This window comes from Seriola dumerili, unplaced genomic scaffold (assembly GCF_002260705.1).
Source record: "Seriola dumerili isolate Sdu_G_001 unplaced genomic scaffold, Sdu_1.0 BDQW01000322.1, whole genome shotgun sequence".
NCBI lineage: Eukaryota > Metazoa > Chordata > Actinopteri > Carangiformes > Carangidae > Seriola > Seriola dumerili.
Window position 1 is genome coordinate 1127273 of NW_019174577.1, and position 14167 is coordinate 1141439.

Sequence of the window (14167 nt, forward strand, 5' to 3'; positions counted from 1 at the left end):
TCTCTATCACTGATTTAAGAAATTAAGACTGTTCATCATGAGACAAACTGCACCCAGTGCTGTCTTTCACTATTATTGTTTTTTGATGCACTTTGTACACTTTTTTAGACAGTGAAAATTTAATCATACATTATATATTATAATGTTATACATATGTATATGTTATATTATACAATATTATTTTTGTAATATAAAAATTTGAGCCAAAATTATCAGGTTCTGGCTGAATAGATGCATAGTTCTGATGCATAGGTCTTTTTTTTCTGTTTCCAACCACTACACAAATGTGTAGAATTGTTCTTATTTTAATTCGTTAATTTTAATTTGTCCCTAAGAACACATCCCTCTCTCCCGTTTTCTCATTCATGATGAATGCTCTAGCACTATAGCAGAAACTTGACATTGTAATAGTAGTTGCTGTGTTCCAGGTGTGCCACTTAGCCATTATGTACAGCATCATGCCCCTGGTACACCTATATGTAATGCACACACATCTGCGACAAGTAAAAATATCTGCAGTGAGAAAGGTGCATATGGACTACACAGTGGCTCACAGCAAAAGCTGTTGGAGCTGTGTGTAATTTTCTCCATGTCTCAATGAGACGAGGAAGAGACAGTTATGAATACTGAAGTCAGAATGAGGCACTTCTACTTACTTATTAAACTTGTAGAATTGACATGCAGCTGACCTTTGATATATAAACATGAATATTTACACACACACACACACACAGAGGGTATGGGGGGTGTGGAGGGGGAATGACAAATATGTGTGATGTTGGCAGACCTGAATCTGGATCAATGGTCCTGGACTGATCAAAAGTCCTAAGTGAAGACAACTGTCTCACTACAGCATTTACAAACTAACATTGTTCAAATGTTTTACACTTTTAAAATACATTGTTTAGATGGACAAAAGTCTTACTATAACACCAAAAACTATAAATGTTCAATAATGGACAATATTTGAACAATCAAAATGGAGGAAAATTAGACTCATAGTTCACTGTAATATATAAAAAGAAACCATGACTGCCAATAACAAGACAGGATTACTTTTCCAAGATTATTACAGAGAACACTGAAAACTCTAGTCTTATTCTCCACTATTGTCCAGCTACTCAATTCACATTGTTCTTCCATAAGAAAATAACTTCAAATAGAGCCAGTGTTACTCTGGATGTAAACACAGTGGACCTCAGCAAACCCTGTAAAAAAAAAAAAAAAAAAGATGTAACCATGAGAAAATTCACCTGTATTACATCAAATTCCCTGTGATTTTGACAACAATCTGCTTGATGCATCTCCAACAAAAACAACATGCATCAAACAATAACATTGTTGTCCAGCTGTATATAAAACATTAGTCAGTCATAATGTCCAATTAATGCTCTGCATAGTTTATAGAAAATGCATTGATAATGCCACACACTGTACATGTGTCATGCATGACATGGGTCTCAATCAAAATATACTGTGCAGTTCAAGCTAATAAGTTGTTGTCATTACTTGAACACAACACACACAGCTAAAGGGCTGTGAAGTATGTACAATGAATGATTTATGTTGTATTCTGTGGTTGAGGGTAGGGATTGTCCAGGGTGACCAGTCTAATGACATGTTTGATGCGAAACAATTTTATGCAACAAAGCACAAGTAAGAGCATCTAATCTGCTGTTTTTTTAAATACCATTTTTGAGTGTGGCTATTGTTAGATGCATTTTTAATGAAAGAAGAACAGATTAAATGTGAGGATGAGTGGATGTGTTGATAGCTCAAATAGAGTCCAAAGAGAAATGTCCTCAGCTCATTCACAGATGAGTTGGCCGATTCAGCATGACAAGCTGACAAACAGAGCCAGTATTGTTTAGAAGGGGGTTTATCATTTGCAGCATGAATGTGACCTGAAATTGGTCCTTAAGCACAAAAGGCAACGTTAAAAAATTCATATTAATTTTATAACACTGCATGAATGGCACAAAGACAAAATAAAGTACAAACTGAGCTGCTATGGAATCTTGACTTATTTATTTATTGTATTTATTGAATACATACAAAATAGCTCCCAAAAAAGGCAATGTTTGCTTAGTGTCCTTTAAGTATAGATATAACACAATCAAAGAGATCAAAACATCTCATATAAAAGGGAAAACGTCTCTCTCTGCTGCTGATGGCGAGTTAAAATGAGACGATGATGCGGTGTCAGCAACAGCAACAAGATCAGCAGTGAAGGGAAACAATCACCCTCCTTTTAAGAAGTGACACTGAAGGTCATGACAGTCAATATGAAGCTGAAACACTACAGAACTGTGAGCTGTCATTGAGGAATCATCCACTGTCCCACATTGTGCTGGGACACAGGCTCCATAACAAAGGAGGACAAGACACAGCAGGCAGCAAGTGACAGAGACACTGCAGGGTAATCAAGATGATAAACTCATATGACTAAGAGCATTTTTAGTCAGCTATACCAAGTATGTTAATGAGAAGTTGACTGCTCATTTCAAACAGCATCATTCTGAAATGATAAAAGATGAGATTGGGGAAACAGATTAATCACACCTCTTCTTTCTGGGACGTAAAACCACAAAACAATTCTGGTTATTGCACTGTGCTTACATTGCTCATCTCCTCCTCCTTGCAAGTCATGTGAACACAAGTGAGCGTGACCAATGTTGTGTGCTCATTTCTCTGCTCCACCAATACCAAATTCATAAGTGTCAGAAAAAGCTACAGACAGACGAGCTTGTCCTGGCAGTCTTGAATCTTACTGTTGAATTGCACCATGTAAGGCCTGGCAGAGCATCACTATTGGCTCTAACGATTCTTTTCTATCATACTATCTTGGTTCATTTTGTCTGAATGAATTTACCATATTTTATTGATTGTATTTCTTTTAAATGTGATGATATAAATGTGTCCTTGTTTGGTATTTTGTCTGCTTGTCACAAGTTGCCAGGCTTCCCGCAATTCTGGTGCCGAGACGCAAATATTTCACTCTCAGCAACCTACACGTACGAGGCCATTATTAGCTTTTTCTGTGGTTGAATGCAGAGAGGTGCAGGTTAGACAGAAGCAATTCAGATAAACCATTTTACTTGGATCTAATATGAAATGCCCTATTCCTAATACACCAACCACTTATCCCAAATAATTGACTGACCTTTATTTCAACCATGGCCTACATTGTCACATTAAAGCACTGGCCTGCTCTGTTAGCAGAGAATCTACAGACAAGGAGACCCCTCTCTTCATTTCACTGCTGAAATCCAGACAATTAAAATCTGGTCTGACTAGTACAACCCTGGAAACACAGAGAGGGAAGAGAGCTCTCAGGTTCTCCGCTGTGTGTAAACATGTCAGTGCATACTCTGCTGTATGTTGAGGAGAGGGAGAGATGGCAGCTTGCCACAGTGAACTCGCTGACCGGGCCCCCCTCCAGCTCCCTGAGCAGAGCTGAGGCCAACTTTGGGATGGGAGCCAGTAGCAGCATAGCAAGGCTCAGGCACAGCTCAGCCCAGCCAACTGGAACACAGTCGCTATGTAGATTTCTGGGATCTTTCACAGTGTGTCAGATTACACTGAGCCCTGTCCTCTCTGTTGCCTTGCCGGAGCATCTTCTGCTCATGCTGCCATGCCAGGGCCTTTTTTGGATCCACGTTTCAGTGCAAGGCACAGACTTGGCAGTAAACAACACACATTCATGGGCTATAAGAGGATGCACATTAGAAAACAGCACATATAGGCATATACTACACAAATCCAAGCTTCTTTTCCAACCATTCCCCTGCAGTAAGGCTGATTCCTGAGTGTGTCACTGACCACACGAGTTTACCTCACAGGGGAAACAATGCAAAGTGGGGAAACGAGAGGAATCAAAATGTTTCTACTCAATTTGCTGCTTTCTTGAACAAAAACAAGGTGTGCCAGTAATGTGAGGAGGCTTTAGAAACTGTGAAACTGCTGCCATCTACAGGACATCTTTGTCACTACAGGACTCAGTAATTGTAAACAAATGTTAGAATACTGACAAGTCCAAAAAACAGAAATGGAAAACACACTGAAAGCTCTATCAAACACGCCAGTGTCTCATTTATATTTTCAGGAAATGGCGTATACAAACATGACCCTGCAGTGCTTTTAAAAGTGGCTAAAAATATCTTTTTTGTGTACTTGCCTAAGACAAAAGTTACAGCTTTTGACTTTTGTCCAAGCCAAAAATGTCAGGATATGATCCTGTAATGTATCCATCACAAAACAAGCCAAATACCATCTCTGTGCGATACATTCATGGCATCAACATCCATGTCCAACACATTAAGTATTCACCGTAACAGCACACAGAATAATTCTGGAAAATACAGTAGCAACATTTTTTCCCAAAAATTCTGTTTCATTATAATAATGGACAGCAACAACCGGTTCAGAATTTCACAAATAAGGATTTTAAAGAATTTTATTGAAACAAGGATCAATTTCAGTCCCAGTCCCTTATGGTTTTCAAAAAGCGTGCTTTGGGTTTTAGCGCCAACATTTCATGACTCTTCTCCAAAGCCCTCTTTGCTTATACAGCAGCATGTATATACTCAAAGAAAAGGAAAGAAAAAAAAAACCCTATACAACAGGTCATTTTGGCACAATCAACTCATACAATGGTACGCTTGTGCTGGCATTTCGTTTCTTTCAAACAGTTTGCTCTCCATCAGAGCAAAATGTGTTTACTGAATGAACTCATTCCCGATGGATTTTGACCATAATAGGAGGTGCAATACAGTAATCATATCAGAATGCTTCTAGAAATCAAGGTACAGTAAGAATTGATGAAAAGCGTCTTTCTTGTTAAAGGTTGCAGTACTGGGCGATGCTGAGTGTTGATTCTGGTGACAAGACATTAACGTCTGCTCCTGCCCAGACGTCAAGTCCCAGATTCAGTCTCAGTCTCAAGTCTCGACCAAGGCAGCATTGCTGTGGTGAGTCTCACCTGGCGCTGGCCTAGATGTAGTGTTTGAAATAGGAGATTGATATCATCTTAAACTGGACATAACATTAAAAACACTTGAGCCCAATCATGCAAATCCTATCTGAAGTAAAGGAGCCTCCTTTGACTTCTCACAAGAAAACACTGAGAAAGTTTCCACTGGATGATGAACTACATGGACAATAGAAATGATAACAGAAACTACAGAATACTGTGACATGTTCCTTTGCCAACATTTGGTAGCACGTTTCGTTTCATCCGACTCAGTAAGCACTTTGGTATACATGCTGGTCACAGCCATGTCTAATGATTACATATGAACTCGGTTGGACTAGGCCATTGCTTGGATTCTGATATCCTTGGGCAGTTTTTTTCAAGTAAAGATATAAAGACTGTTCATTGTAACACATTCATAAAGCATGCACGCTGATGGACAAAGAGAAAAGTGTCATTTGGACAAAACCCCCAGGTAACAGCAAGATCAGGAGAAAAAGTGCTGATTTTTCATATTCACATAAAAAGATCGATATAAGAAATGCATTTGCTGACTAAACTTGACTTCTGAAACAGCATTTCTAATTCGTCTTCGGATAAGTTGAGTGACTCCGTCTTGATGCGACACTTCTCAGAGAGTAGAGCTGATCCAGGAGATGGATTTTCATGTCATCCTCCACTGAGTATCTGACATCACATTTGAAAAGGCAAAAAGTGGTCACATGTGAGCATTCCCTCTCTGAGGAGGAGGCCCACCAGTCTCCACTCGGAAGATGATCAAAGATGGCTTCATCTTAACAGTCGTCTCAAATGGACTATCATGTGGGTCGATGAGAAGACAGAACAAGAAAATTTGATCTTCTAATAGACACTGTAAACACTGTTGTTTTAACATAACTAAAATTGGCAAGGATGGAAACCTAGGGTATTCAGATCTGTGGATCAACCTAAATGTTTGAACACTTTGATGATGAAAAAGAAAAAGCCTGTGGATCCAAATCCCCTGTCTGCATCATCTTACAATTAGAGGATCTTCCATAGTGTGATGAAGAGTAGAACTGGCAATGAACTCTTCAGATAACTGAATAATTCTATTGCTACAAAAGCCATCACAAACTAAACTCGAAAAATAACCAATGAAGAGCTTAATACAGATAGAATATGATGGACCATAAGTAAGGACCACTGCTGTTACTGGTGAACAAGCACTGCAGCTCGTCATGACTGAGTGAGGAGACTGTGTTCAAAGAAGATCTACAGCTCTAGACTGACTGGAAACTTTCACACGTCCCCATTGTTAAGACATCTGCACATGATTTTAGAAAAGAAAAGCCAAGCGCACAAACTGCGTCTGACTGTGTGCATTTAGAGGCATTGTTTTGATTTAATCAATAGTAATATTTGCATCTCTTTAAAAGAGAAAAGAAATAATTAATGCCAACAGATTGACGATTAGATGGGCAAGGCAGCTTCTGAATAAAATACTGGCTGACATTCAAGACGCGAGGACAAAAAATAAGAGAGACAGCTTTTAAGTACTGGTCTTGAGGAGTGTAAAACAGACTCATTCCCCCCAGTGAAGTGTCAAAAATAAATAAAATGAATGACAGAAAAATAAACATCCCAACCATTCGTTTCAGTATATGGGGAAAAACCTTTGTATCATTAACTTAATTTTTCTTTACACGAAAACAAATTAGTTGCTTTTGGCATACACTCTGCAGTTTTCATCTCAGTGTCCCCTTCCCTCCAGTTTCAAAAGCAGGAAAGATTATTTGGATGTTTCCAAAGAAAGTAGAAAACTGTCCATGTTGACTCTTTCAGACCTCTGTGCACTATAAGCAGGGTGGGCTGTTGAAAAAAAAAAAAACAACAACAAAAAAAAAAAAAACAAAGCCACACAGAACCTTTCTTTCTGGATGCATTGTAACTACACAGATGGACCTGGCCACACCAGGCTCAACCCCATCTACCAAAAGGAAAAAGAAAACAAAGGAAAGAGAGAGAAAAAGAGATCATGTGTCCTGCTTAGTCCTCATTAGAGCCTTTGGCCCCAATGAGGGAAATACTCCCTTCATGGCATCTTTCATGAGAACATTTTTTTTTTTTTTTTTTTTTTAGCACAAGCGGAATCCAGAGTTTTCCTTTATCTGCTTGGTTTCCAGAGATAACAGGGAAACGATGTCTAATAACTATTTTTAAAGTTGCTGTTGATCGTACTCTGCAATAAGTCTCTTTATATGTGCCAGTTTGTTGTGTAGATATTCACAGCGGTTCTTCTCTTGGCTATAGTTTGGATTAGTCTGCAAGGGATATGAAAAAACACAGAGTCACAGTCTGATAATCTACTCGGATACTTTATGCCATCGAGATCAGTTAAGGCAGGAAAGCTTACCTTTTTTATTTTATGATATTCTTGAAGTATCTGATTGTGGATTGTCTGCAAAGAGAGAAACAAAAAGGGCAATTGAAGTGAATAAATTGAGGTGGTGTTTTAGTTACTCAAGATGTTTTCTAACAGAAATAGGAGATTTGTGTGTGTCCTTTCAGGGAATCTACCTTGTACTTGTCTGTGCCTTGCTGGAGTTGTTTGAGCTCATTGTCGAGCACAGTGAACTGCCGGGTGATGCCCTCTATCCGAGCATGCAGACCCCGGTACTCACTGTACTCGGAGTTGAAATCGTTTTTATACCTCTGGCGCTGCTCTGGAGAGCCGATTACAGTGTACTTCCTTGGGGGTGAATAAGAGAAAATGTTACTGAACTATGGCGGCCCCTAAGTACAAAGCACAAACATTAAGGGAAACATGCTGCATATACAAAAACACATACAAGAGTGAAAGAACATTAATGGAAGCACGCTGCAAATACAGAAACACAACAAATACAACAAATGAAGTGCTCCAGGACACATGGGGGAAGTGTTGGACTAAATTTGGATAAACAGGAATGCTACACAGATACTTTTGCTAATGTATCTAACGTAACCACTCAGTGTCAATAAGATTTTTTTTCTCCCGAAAAATATGGTTAGAAATAAGTCTATCTGTATGTTGCCGTTTGTCCAAATTGCACCCAATACTTCTTGTGTGGCAATTCTTGTTGCATTTGTTTTCATACTTGTTGCAAGCAACAAGTTTCCCATTTGTAACACATTTGAGGCATGTTTTCCCTTAATGTTTGTGCTTTCTGCCTTAAATGTAATTCATCTTAAAATCTCTGTTCAGTGCTATTTGTATTCATGTACTTATTATATATATATACTTATTTTTTTGTTTGGACTTCAATAACGTTTACCTCATGGGATGGCTGATGTATGGTAAAAGAACCACCTGACATGTTTTAAGTGTGTACAGGCCTGTGCAGAACTACTGCTGTGAAAATGTGTACTTTTATAACACATTAGCTGCCATGGGATGTTCAGGGTTGGGGGGTGGGGAGATGTTTGCTCTATAGGAGGATAATGTAATGCATTTCATAACCTGTAATGTGTCACTCCTTCAATAAAAAAAAAAAAAAAAAAAAATCTCTGTTCAGTGTGGTGGCCTCTAAGGACAAAGTTTTTTCAGATTCATTTTTCAAAATTGAAACAACTGCATTTCCCCAACAACTCCTGTCTCCAATATCTAGTCCACTTTTTTTTTTAGCCCATATTTGTTTACATTTTGGCACTCTAGTGCCTTTAAAAGTATTTTTTGTAGTACAAATATTTTTTAGTAAATTAAAAGTATGCCAAATTAGCATCAGCAGTTCCTATCTGCAATGTAGCCATGGATATAAAGACAACTATCTCTGCTGAAGAAGAAGAAAACCTGATGATTCAGTTCTGAGAATCTCAAGTTCTGGAGTCATAAGTAGTGTATTTTTTTCTTTGACTTATGAAATCAGATTTATGGAGTTATGACTCCAAAGAGTAAAACCTTGATACAAATTGGCAATCAGGCACCAAGGGTTTTTAAGTACCTTAAGTGCCTTTGTGAACTGTGTGTCACAGCAACTTCTGTAACTATAGGTCAGCAGGCAAAATTACGATAACTAACTTCCCACTGTGTTTAGAACATTAGCTTGCACCTGTCCCTGCAGGCGACCCTTCAACTCTCCTGCCTCACAGTTTCCTCTGATTTAATTCACACTCTTTCGGCTAGCAGCAGAGCTGTAGGATCTATTGAGTTCTAAAACTGTTTAATACTCACAATAAATAGTCTGCCACCTCAGGTGATGATGAAGGAATACTGGTACTGTTGCACATTCCATTCAGATCTGAAACAAGGTTACAGAAAATGGCATTAATCTGAATATGTTATTTGTGCTGTCTCTGTAAAAACGGCTGGCAACATGATTGATGATTATATAGATTACATTATTTATTGTTTACATCATTAATCTTTTAATCAAGTAATCCTCTATATATGCCAGCTGGATTCACAGGTGTCTGTTTGAGGTAACTGAATGTATAAAGATGAACAGCAGGGGTCTCCGTTTAATCAGTGACTCACATACTGGCCACATGATGCATCACCTACTCACAGTGATGACTAACTAGTGTCTATCCACATATGAAGTAGTACTTTTATTCAGAAATCTCTTATCTATTGCAAGAGCTGTTAAACAGATTTTTAGTAAATAAAGACGTTTTGTGCAGAGGAAAACGATGATGTCTGTGTGCCTGTTGCTCTCACCTGTGCTTTTGTGTGGAATACTGTTGCTTTTGAGGTTTCCTGGGCTTATCTCACAGGCTTTATTAGGCTCAGGCACACGTTCCTCACGGCTCTTCCTCTCTTTCTCCTTCTCCTTCTCTTGCTCCTTCTCTCTTACCCGCTCCCTGTCTTTGCTCTTCTCCTTGTCTTTATGCTTTTTTGACTTCTTCCTGGACTTGCTGTTGAAGGATGAAAGACTTTTGTCCCGAGGGCCATCTAGCACCGAGTGTCCAGGAGATGATGTGCCGATGCTTGGCGCGGTGGGCACCGCTGAGACAGAGAAGAGTGAAGGAGGTTGGCTGAGCCTCTCGGACACTGCTGTTTCCTGAGAGTCACAATCTCTCCCATTGTGGCTGGAGTCATTACTGACGTCTGACAGCGCTTCAAAAGGACGAGGTATGTCCAGCACAGGGAGCTGCTGGGAGCTGGACGACATGCCGCCATCTGACATAGAAACCACTTCTGCCTGTGCTCCTCCCGCCTCGCCTCTCCCGTTGGAGGAGCTGAGCTTGCCATTAACCGGGGCTGTTGCAGCCTTGCTGGCGAGGTGCGATATCCTGGGCTTTTTGTTGACAAGAGGGTCAATGAAGTCAGCAGCAGGCCGTTTCTGGCAGAGAAATAGCAGTTTTAGTAGCAGAACCTAAAACATGCCTCATTATGAAGTCAGCTCACCTGAGAGTGAGCGAGGGGGAAACTGCAGCCCAGGTCAGAGCAAATAAAAATGGTCTGAACTGTGGAAGCAAAGGGAGTATACAGAGGGGAGGATTCTAGGAGAAGCATACAGATGGAGAGAGCATCACAAAGAAACTAAGCATGAGAGGAAGAGTATTCTCAGAAGCACTGAGACTATGATGTCTGTGCTGTCTTTTAACAATACCAGGGATTACATTACAGATAGGCCTTGTTTGACCGAGCCTGCACTAATGTCTTTGGGAGTGGCTGACCCAGTCACTGTGTGTTCCAACATATGACTTGCCTTCTGAGAGAACATCCAGACCCAGTGAGTTGCACCATTTGGGCCTGCATGCCTCTTTAATAACTGCGTAGTGTGAAATTAGTTTAGAGTATTTATCTTCATTTTGGGACTCCGTCAGCACTAATATGTCATTCTTTAACACTGTTTTTCCTTGGTGATCACAAGTCCCACTTCAGTTGACAGCTGTAATGAAAACTTATTTCGTTCCACAGCCAAAGGATGAGGAGAGGAGAGATTTTGCTTTAATGTTTAAGTTTTAATGGAAAACTTTTTGAAAATAATTGGAAAGCACGGACTTAAGTTATTTTCATTTCTATCTATTTTAGTGTGGACATGGTCTTGCCTTGTTTGCTTTGCAGTGCTACCTTATTCATCCTTCACCTATCTGAGGTTTACATACAGCTTTATCTGCTGCTGCTGCTGAATCTAAAAAAGAGCCTGGGGTACTGTTTGCTTGTGTGTTTGTGTGCTGTGTTTACTGAGGGAGGGAGCGGAAAGGAAGGGGCATTCAGTAGGTGTCTGAGGGAGAAGAACCTGAGAGGAAGGAGCTATTAATGTAACCGAGCAGCTCCTCCTCCCTCTACCTAATGGAAGTGTAAACAATGGATAAACTCAAGAGTCTGGACTGACCTAAAAAGAGAACAGCAGGACATGGAATATGAAAAAGGGAATTGGGCAATGAGGAGTGAAAAAGAGTGTCGCTAAAATGGAGTGTATAATGGAGGAGATTTAATTTTTGGTTTTTGGAAACATGCAACCAGTGTATACATATTTAAAAAGGTCCTTGAAGAGCTTATAACAACCATTAGAAAAAAGATACACTAGTCAGCTGGAACCAGTTCATAAAACATGTATTGAAACTGAAATTCATTGACAGAGGAAACACATCTCAGCTTATAGGGAGAAAGAAAGAATTTAGAAAATCCCTCTCTGAGAAATACCAGAAACCACCAGACTGCTGGGACAATCCAGTCAGCAGGCCGTAGTGTTTGGAAAAAATAATACATATCTTTGGTGGAAAGATGTGTATTGGGAGGAATATTAGCAATTTGTCTACCATTTCTACAGGATCAGCTGGAATAACTGAGGACAAGCTACCTCTGGTCAATGATTAACTATGGAGAGTGTATTTACACTCTACTGAATTACCATCAAGTAGTCCACAAGTCCCAAAACTGAAACATCATCATGAAAATAACCAATATTCAACCATATGACCACAGTAAAACATTAGTTATTGTACAACTGGGAGAGAACAGGGAGCTCACCTGAGAGGGCGAGCTGCTCGCTAGTTCTTTGGGCGGGCTCTCAGGTGGAGGGGCAGAGCTGTTCTGGGCCTGGCACTGTTTCCTAAAAGGGTGAACACACACACATACACAAAAAGAAAAGAAAAAGCTTGATATAATTTCTGCTGAATATAGTATTTGCAAACTTGGCGTGGTAGGGACACAATGTTATCTATCCAATTACCTGTTCAAGTGTCACAGCATTACTATTGGCACGAATGCAGCAAAATTTGATCTGACTGTTCTTCCAGTGTAAGTGTTGCTAACTTGTTTGACCAGACAATTGAGGATATTGTGGAATCAATTTTATTTGCATTGATTTATCCTCTTAGCACAAAGAGCTTAAAATGCTCTATTCCAAGAAATGACGCTCAAGCAGAAGATCCAAACTACAATTTTTGTCGAGCTAATTCTACTAATTCTAAGTATGAGGGCATTAAAAACAAGTTACAACAGTTGCTTTGTGAGACTGAGACAGTCTGGATGAAGGAGGAGTTACTTGACAAAGCAGCATTTCATCATAACACAAAAAATGGACGAGGCAAAATTGAAATCTGTACAAATTCTTTACCAGTTTAACAGTCTTCAGTGATTTTTTTAAGAACATTTAAAAACATGATTCTGTTGCTTTATTTCTCTGAGGAAGAAAATGTATGATCTCATCGACAGTGCTCCATGTTTCATGGTAGAACAATTTTGGCAGCTAGTCAAGTCAAGTGAGAAAGTGGCATGACACTCCACAGTGACAGAGAAAGTGGGAGAGAGAGAATATGGTGCTGCTGCTCACTCTGGGTTTGGATGTTGTTTGCAAGCATTACGCACACTACAAAGGTGACTAAATGTACTCCATTTGTTTTCATGCCACTCTATCCCTGACTACCTCCATGAGAGTCTTAACTAACTGCAGTACTCACACATGTATTTGTCCACTTGTGATCACATCAGCCAAGAACCATCTTAGTGCCAGGTGTGAACAGAGCCTCAGATTTATCATAATACATGAACACTCTTACCACATTATGTACCAGATTAATCTTTTACACAGCAGCAGTTTCAAAACAAATGAGCTCTGCCACTATACAGCTCTCCAACCAAGATGAACAGTGCTGAACCAATGCAGCCAAGATGCAGTTAATTCTCAGCATGACAGCCAAACTATGGATCCAGGTCTTTTTTTTTTTTTTTTTTTTTTTTAAATACATAAATTCACACAGCTTCATTATTGAAGCTGCATTTCAGTCTGCTTGCTAGGACAGACGATGCAGACAAAGCAGTAACAGCTACAAACACGACATTTCAGTCTGAAACTAAATAGTGCACACGCAGTGATGCTGCTGCCACAGCTGATGACATTATCAGTAGGGGGCAGTTGGATACACCAAGTCTTGTCCATGCCCCACCCTAGTTCAATCAGGGTGTGTGTGTTTGTGTGTGAGTGTCTGTGGTGGGGACAGTCAGATAGACAGGCAGGAGCTGTGAGTGAGACAGCAGGCCCACCGATATGGCTGAACCTTGGATAGGTGCCACCTCACACACGGATCAGCATGTGCTGGAACACTGTTGCATCATGTGCGTTCCAATCATGTTGCTGTGCTGCTCCTGCGTGACTGACTGCGTTAGCTAAAAACTCTGGAGGAGCTGGGGAGGGGGAGGAGGTATTAAGTGGGAGGCTATGGTTTTTAGTCAGCTGATAAACTCACAAACAGAGCTCAAAGTACAGTAGAAACACACACACACAAATAGGCTCCTAGTATTTGCGGATATGCATGCCTTTACAAACCAAATACAAGCACGTACACACATCACACACTGAAAATATACTGAGTGAGCAGAAAAACAAATCCATGTGCACTAATATAAGGCAACATTCCTGTAATAAATACTACCTTTGTGAATTTTTTTAAAGCTTTTAATTGTTGCTGACACTGCATCAGAAAGGCTGCACTTTGTGTCACATATTTATACATGTAAATGAGGTGGACAAAATGCTAAACACACCTTTCAAAAGTCTAATACAGCACAAACCATACCATAAAACTATGTTAAAAGCAGACTCTAAAAAACAGTGGATATTTCAGGTAAGTAAAGCCCTGCATATTGCAGGGATAATGCATTGCACTGAATTGTATCTTACACTATTCTTCTGGTCACCCAGTTTTAACACTTGAGCTGCCCTTGGGGTAGCACCACAGGTACATTTAAGCTTATCAGTGAGAATAGCAGCCATTCTTGAGTCC

General features: G+C 39.8%; 1 protein-coding gene across 1 annotated transcript in view; it reads right to left on the reverse strand.

Moving 5' to 3' along the window:
• Positions 1-4422: 4422 nt before the first annotated feature.
• Positions 4423-14167, reverse strand: part of ell (elongation factor for RNA polymerase II) — a 33634-nt gene continuing 23889 nt past the window's right edge. The window contains exons 7-12 of the mRNA XM_022759478.1: positions 11913-11994; positions 9651-10275; positions 9165-9231; positions 7532-7703; positions 7368-7412; positions 4423-7275 (exon numbers count right to left, since the gene is read on the reverse strand). Coding sequence (XP_022615199.1) covers positions 7171-7275; positions 7368-7412; positions 7532-7703; positions 9165-9231; positions 9651-10275; positions 11913-11994 — 1096 coding nt within the window. The 3' untranslated portion in view covers positions 4423-7170. The remainder of the gene's footprint in view (positions 7276-7367; positions 7413-7531; positions 7704-9164; positions 9232-9650; positions 10276-11912; positions 11995-14167) is intronic.